The 7,742-nt window shown below is 36.9% G+C and overlaps 1 protein-coding gene across 1 annotated transcript; it reads left to right on the top strand.

Moving 5' to 3' along the window:
• The first annotated feature begins 6,576 nt into the window (after window positions 1-6,576).
• On the top strand, window positions 6,577-7,506 carry LOC101838370 (olfactory receptor 4C46-like). The gene has a single exon (XM_005064995.1). The coding sequence runs from the start codon at window positions 6,577-6,579 to the stop codon at window positions 7,504-7,506; it is 930 nt and encodes a 309-aa protein (XP_005065052.1).
• The last annotated feature ends 236 nt before the right edge of the window (window positions 7,507-7,742 follow it).

Raw genomic sequence — 7,742 nt, forward strand, 5'->3', positions numbered from 1 at the left:
TTCATAGGCATGTCCTTCTTCTGGTTCGGAAAATGTTCTTCTATGATTTTTTGAATATGTTGTCTGCAGTCTGCACCTTTCTAATGGGCTTCTTCATCTTCTTCTATACCTGTTATTCTTAGTTTTTCTTTTCACCATGTCTGGCCTCTCTTGGTCTTTTCCTCACTCAAACAGAGGGCAAAGGGGGGGTCAAGACTCAAGTGGAGGGTAGAGGTTGGAGAGCATTGGAGGGGTCAAGACTGAGGTATGGCCAGACTCTAGGTGGTACATTCTGCATGTAAAGCAGATACAGCAAAGTTCTCAAGCAGAGGGAGGATGGGCGCCTAGATTCTGGCATGACTAGACTCTGGGTGGTCTGTTCTGCTGGGGTGGGTCTACTACATGAATTGCAGGCCCAGGAGAGGATAGCTGGAGTTGTATCCCAGCAGATCCCACACTCACCTCAAGCAGAGTGTGTGTGTGTGGAGGGCAAGACTGAGTTGTGGCCAGACTCTGGGTGGTCCATTCTGCCATGGCAGGTCCACTAAATGAGGAGCAGGCCCAGGAAGTTCCAAGGTGGGGATGGTGAGGCTTATTCCAACTTTTTGTATCTGTTGAGATTTTCTTTGTGACTGAGTGTGTGATCAATTTTAGAGAAGTCTCTATGAGGTACTGAGAAGAAGCTATATTCTTTTGGGTTTGGGTGAAATGTTCTGTAGATATCTTTGCCCATTTGAGATATAACATCTGTTAGTTCCCATATTTCTATGCTACCTTCTGTCTGGTAGACCTGTCCATTGATCAAGAGTGGGATGTTGAAGTCTCTCATTATAAGTGTGTGGGGTTTGATGTGTAATTTAAGCTTTAGTAAAGTTTCTTTTATAAACGTGGGTGCCCTTGTTTTGGAGCATCAACATTCCAAATTGAGAATTCATCTTCATGGATTTTTTTTCCTTTGAGGAATATGAAATATCATTCTCTATGTCTTTTGATTAATTTAATTTTGAAATCTATTTTATTTCATATTAGGATAATTATATCAGCTTGTATCTCAGGTCCATTTGATTTGAAAAATCTTTTCCTAACCATATACTGTGATGTAATGCCTGTCTTTGAAGTTGAGGTGTCTTTCTTGTATGCAGAAGAATAATAAATCCTGTTTTTATATCCATTCTGTTAGCCTGTATCCTATTTATTGGCAAATTGAGTGCGTTTATACTACAGGATATTAAAGACCAGTGATTGCTAGCTCCTATTATTTTTTGGTTGTGATGGTAATGGTGTGTGTGTGTGTGTGCTTTCTTTGTGATCTCTAGAAACTAATTAAAATATATTTTATATATACATTTGAATGGAAGAAGAATAAATGGGTGGATAATGCCAATTACAGAAATCATGATTCATCAAATGACAATTTCAATATCAGATATGGTATTACCTTATAAATTGTTGACCAGGAAGGTCCCAGAAGCAGCAAAACAACATAACCTATTTCCATTGCTAGTAATAATCAACTAGTAAGACCTAATTGCTGAAGATACCAAACATCTTCCTTGTGGCACATCGAGAAATAAGCTGGGACTGAACTGGAAGCTCACTCCTTCTTGACAGCTGTACATAACTCTGATATGTATTATGTAAGATGGTGGTGAGGAATGATTTATATTTTCATCCGGATGATTACTTTGTAAGGTATGCCTGCTTCTATATCAGTGGCATGATAAATATAGGGGTAACCAGTTGAATTCTGGCTAGATTTAAAGCCCACTTCAAAGAAAGTAGTCATGACTAGTACTGTAAACCTGGAAAAAAAAACATTTGGCCACAGAAGTTACAAGCCATAGGGAAAAATACTTAACATCACTTCTAAATTTAGGCAGAATAAGACCTGAACAAGGGGGAGCTGTTGGACACCAGACTGATGGCTGAGAGGTTAGTGTGGGACTGATCCAGCACCCCCTGAATGTGGGTGTCAGTGAGGAGGCCTAGGCAATATATGGGGCCTTGGGTAGTACGTCAGTATTTATCCCTGACATAAAAATGGACTTTGGGTGCCCATCACACAATGAAGGATTCTCTCTCAGCCTGGACTCTTGGAGGAGGTCCTAGGATCTGCCCTGAATGAAATAACAGATTCTGGAGATTGCCCCATTGAGGGCCTCACCCTCCCTGGGGAACAGAGTGGGGATTGAGAGGGGACTGGGGGTTAAGGGCCATGGGAGGAGGGGAGGGAGCGAGACCTGGGATTGAAATGTGAAGCAAACTTGTTTCTAATTTAAATAAAAAATTTAAAAAGAGATTCTAAATCTCTATGTGTATAAGCATAAACTAATGCTATTCTCCGAAAAATAAGGGAAGGTTCACTTTTCACTGAATAGTGGAGAATTTAGTGTCTAATGGCTAGTGAAGGTACTGGAAATCAGTGATGATTGAGAGCTCAGACAATACAACACATTAGACTCAGCATTGTTAAAAAGAGGCCTAATGTTTGTAATAGTCATAGGATAGTGAGAACGACTGTGAAATGTTATTTACAGGGTTGGCATATCTAGCTCAATCATAAACTCAGAATTTCTGTTGTTACTTGTACTAGCTCTGAACAAGACAGCTCATGTATTGTCAGTCATGGTCTGGTAAGAGGCTCATATAGCTACCAACTTCCTGGTGATATGTACACTATTGATTAATGTGAAGGGAAAAAAGACATTGCCAGCAGTTGTATAACCAACAGAGAACCCACCATACTCCAGCGGATATTTCTAACCCTATGGTCACTCAGATGGCCCTGGGTGAACTCAGTGGGTCAAAGTAAAGAAAGAAGAGGGGGAGGAGGGGAAGGAGGAGAAGGAGTAAGAAGAAGAAAAAGGAGGAGGAGGAGGAGAAGAGGAAGAAGAAGAAGAAGAAGAAGAAGAAGAAGAAGAAGAAGAAGAAGAAGAAGAAGAAGAAGAAGAAGAAGATCAGCAGGAGATATAAATGTGGGAAAGAGATTACTAGGAACGTTTGGTTTAACATGGGTTAGGGGGCAGGTGAGAGAATTAGTGAAAGTATTTATAATGCAGTTGGAGAGACCTCTCATTTATTAACAGCTAGACTTTCAATCGAGATACAATAGTAATCAGCATGATATGCTATACATGTATATGTATATGTGTGTACTAAAAGTCAAAGACCTAATTGGATTAATTAATATAAGCAGAAAAAAAGATACTGCACTTGGGAAGCAGAGTTAAGCAGGACATGAGTTCATCAAATGTTCTACTTCACAGTGAGTATGTGATCGGCCTAAGCTTCATGGGATCATATATTAAAAATAATCACTTCAATAACTTAAAACTAATCAATTTGATGTATGTATGTATGTTGAATAACCAGAAGCTCAAATGGATAAGTTTGAAATCCATTGTTTGTGTTTTGTTTTGTTTTGTTTGGGACAGGACTCTACAAACTAGCCTGGCTGATCAGTAATACACAGAGATGAGTATAATATGGAGAATTGTAGAGATTCTGCAAAGATCAAAAGCACTCAGAAATGTGTGTGGAAGAGTCTTTGTAGTTATTATTTTAAATGGCAGTCAATTTTTTGGCTTTATTGGATTAGGTATTAAGCAACTTTTTAGAAACAATGTCTCATTGAGAAGAATATCAATATTCCCCATGTTCTCTTTGTCAAAAGCGAATCTGCATTGCTAGTGTTCATGCTTGAATGAGGACAATATGGCTGACAAGACATTCATTATTTTTAACCACTGTTAGACAAAGAAATGAACCTGTTGTATGCTGTGTTTCAATGCTTGGGGAATTCTATTCTCTATTGAACAGTGGGTGAATCATACATATATTCCAAAACACTGGATTCTATGAAGCCATTCCATCAAAGGAGATAATTAATTCCTGTGAGAGAAAGCACAATAACAAGATTGTTGAAATTCATGACAACTTCTGTAAATACCCCTGTAATGCAGGATACAAATGCTGTCTCGTTGTATTTCATATGCCCATTGCAAGACTCACCAAGAGCAGATTGGATCCTATGGAGCCTTCTCTGCAACCTTGCCAGGCCCTGGTTTTAACAATGAAGGAACAGAATTAGAAACCAAAGATCATCTTTACATAGTGTATTAAAAAAATCCCTTCTAGGTCAAAACCCCAAGTTGTCAGTGAAACATCTTTACACTGAGGAAAGAAGGAAGGATTTTTCTATGGAGAGAGTATTTGATACATGTAATACATGTTGTTTGAATGTCTGCAAAAGTGTCATGATTTCATACTGAAAGTTCATCCTTCCTGGTCTCTTCTGAACACTCAAGAGCTCATTTTGAGAGCTACACCTGTAAAGGTATATCCTTCAACACTGTTGATAATTAGTTGACACTGGGACATTTTATATACAGGAGATTTTTTACAGTTTGTCAAATAAAGATAGAGTATTTCATCCTCACTCTAAATTTTCCTAATATTTGGTAAGTACTCTTCATATACTTAATGTCAGACAATGGGACCCAAAGATAAATAGGTGGATTAGATCTACCTAACACTGTTTTATCCTGCGATACTTCTATTAGCGATTGAGGCTAAATCAAGAGTTTCAACACAGTTTAGCTTGACCACACATTGAAAACCCTAAATATAAATTTTACTGAGTAAATGTAAACTTATTATTACAAGTACAAACACAGATAATTAATATTGGGGTTGTGTGTTATGGGTATTGCAAGTCTCTGTAGCTTTTGTAAAGTATTAAAAAGAATTCCTCCTAAGTTATTGGAAGGTTAAAATTTTCTCTTTATTGCTGCCAAGATAATAAATTATGTTTATCTTGTACTCATGCTTTAAAAAATAAATTCTAGTCTTGTACTTGCTCCTAAATCATGATTCATGCTTTCCCATTTGGGAAAATTCTCATAGTAGATTATATAATACCATTCTTATTTTCATTTTACAGACAGAGGGTTAAGCTGGTGTTTGATTGCCAGGAAACAAACACAAGGTGAGTGACAAGAAGAAGAACAAGAATTCGAATTTGCTTCTTACAATTCTTGAATTGATATACTCGGGCACTTTTGCAGTACATTTCCACAGTGTCCCCAAGAGTTTGCAACACTATTATATAATGATATAGGGGAAGTGTGACATAAAGATAGGTTAAGATGAAAGAGTACTTCCAAGAATACAGCAGTGCTCATTTTCTTACTGAGTGGAATATCAAATATAGCATTATATATCATCTCATGTATTGGCCTTTCTATAAATTTGTATCAAAAGAAATCATTTCTGAAATTGTGTATTAATATGTCATTGAGTCATATTTAAGGTAGTGTGTAGACCACGAAAACATGATAATATGGCTAATATGATAATATGGATTATATTGTTCAGTGATTTGGAGTGTATAATACTTTAATATTTGGGTGATAAAAATAACAAGAAGTAGTAATTTAATGTCATTAACACTGCCAATATTTCTGCTTATCTGAGGAAGGAAGCACAATTTCTGTGTTATCATATTACATATAGGGGAAATATGAAAATATGTAGGGAAATGATGACAACAATCTGTGTTGTGTTTGAAAAGAACTGACCAACAAGTGTTTAAAGAACCCTTAGTTGACAGCCAAAGTTTAGTGATCTCATTTAATGTTCTGCTTCTTGTATCTGGAAAGTAGAACTTTTCTCTAACTTGATAAGGGAAAAAACCATTTGAGACATTTAAAGTACTAAAAGCAGTCCTGTATGCATGGTACTTAGTAACCAGTGCGGAACACAGTCTTGTTATAGATTATTTCAGAATTATCACACAGATTTAAGTACTATGGATTATTTTACAATAACACATAAGTACTTTCACTATAACCTCAACATCTGTCCCCTGAACATTTGCATCAATTTCTGTTTTGTTTTGTTGCCTTTTATTGTATATACAATTACACATAACATGTGGAATTTGGACTTACACCAAATCATTTGTATTTTTACAAGTAATTTAAAAAATGCTACTATTAATATTCTATTACTGGACCTTCTTCACTTGCTTCTATTGCTGTCAGCTTTTCTAGCTACTTCTAACTAGTGATTGACACCTTGTTTCAGCCAAGGCCAAACCTCAGTTCATGATGTTATTGTTCAATGTTCTATTTACTCAAATTTTCTAATACCTTCCCATTCAAAACTGGTTTAACTTTTATGGCTGTCCAGTTCCTATGTATAAAGTACAGAAAATTCACCTTTACTTTCATGGCTATTTCATGCAACTACTGCATAACCCACTAAACTTTGTGAACTTAACTTCCTCTAGGAGTTTAATCTAAACTACCTTTAGGCTATGAGTCATTCCAAACATTGAGCACACTTATGACTGAAAAGTATATTTCTGTAAATTGTTCATATCCATAATCTTTTAAGCTCTCCTCTCTGAGGAGGCAACTCTATGATCTTAAGTAGTCATAAATATCTGGAACTATTCATTCTTCAATATTACAAGAAAATCTGATTTACTTTATTAACAGAATCTAAATATTAATTATTAGAATATGGAAAGTAAATAAGCATGAGTATGTATCATTTTCCTCAGGAAATATAACTAATTGCCTCATGAACTAGATGGAATACAGGAACAATGTGACTGAGTTTATTCTCCTGGGACTCACACAGGACCCAAACATGCAGAAAATCATATTTGCTGTGTTTTTGGTCATCTATATAGTGTCTGTGGTTGGAAATTTGCTCATTCTGGTCACCATTACAAACAGCCAACTCTTGGATAGCCCTATGTATTATTTTCTGGCCTATCTCTCCTTCATCGATGCCTGCTACTCCTCTTTCAGTACTCCTAAGCTAATTGTTGATTCACTCCACGAAAGGAAGTCAATTCAATTCAATGGATGCATGACCCAAGTCTTCGGGGAACATTTGTTTGGAGGTGCTGAGGTCATCTTGCTTACTGTCATGGCTTATGACTGCTATGTAGCCATCTGTAAACCCCTGCACTATGTAACCATCATGAACAGACGACTCTGTAATTTACTTGTGGGAGTGTCATGGGCTGTAGGATTTCTTCATGGAGGTATACAAATTCTTTTCATCACTGGACTACCTTTCTGTGGTCCTAATGTCATAGATCACTTTATGTGTGATCTGAACCCTTTGCTAGATCTAGCCTGTGTTGGTACCCACATTCTAGGGCTCTTTGTTGCTGCCAACAGTGGCTTCATCTGTCTGTTAATCTTCCTCATTCTTCTCATCTCCTACATAGTCATCCTGTGCTCCTTAAAGATGCACAGTGCAGAAGGAAGGCGTAAAGCCCTCTCTACCTGTGTTTCTCACATGATAGTTGTGGTCTTATTTTTTGTACCCTGCATATTTGAGTACATGAGACCTGCAGGTACATTACCCATTGATAAAGCCATTGCTATTTTTTATATTGTTTTAACTCCCATGCTAAACCCATTAATCTGCACCTTGAGAAATAATCAGATGAAAAATGCCATTAAGAGTTTCCTTAGTAGAAAGATTCAGTCAGATGACAAATAATCCAAGAATGCTGCAACTTCAGGTGAACTGCAGAAAGAATGGAATGGATAGTTTGAATGATCTCAATATGGAAGAACTTACACAATGAAAAAGCAAATGAATGCTAAATATGTGTTGCACTTACAGAAGCAGAAAGGAGTGCCTCAAATGGGAAGAATTTAACTCAGGTTATTTAATTGTCACAACTGATATACAACCCAAACAATACACAGACACACACACACACACACATATAC

This window comes from Mesocricetus auratus, unplaced genomic scaffold (genome assembly GCF_017639785.1).
Source record: "Mesocricetus auratus isolate SY011 unplaced genomic scaffold, BCM_Maur_2.0 Super-Scaffold_100004, whole genome shotgun sequence".
Lineage (NCBI taxonomy): Eukaryota > Metazoa > Chordata > Mammalia > Rodentia > Cricetidae > Mesocricetus > Mesocricetus auratus.

Bases quoted from the DNA above. Each gene is read 5' to 3' on its own strand.
- LOC101838370 (XM_005064995.1), top strand. From the start codon at position 6,577: ATGGAATACAGGAACAATGTGACTGAGTTTATTCTCCTGGGACTCACA.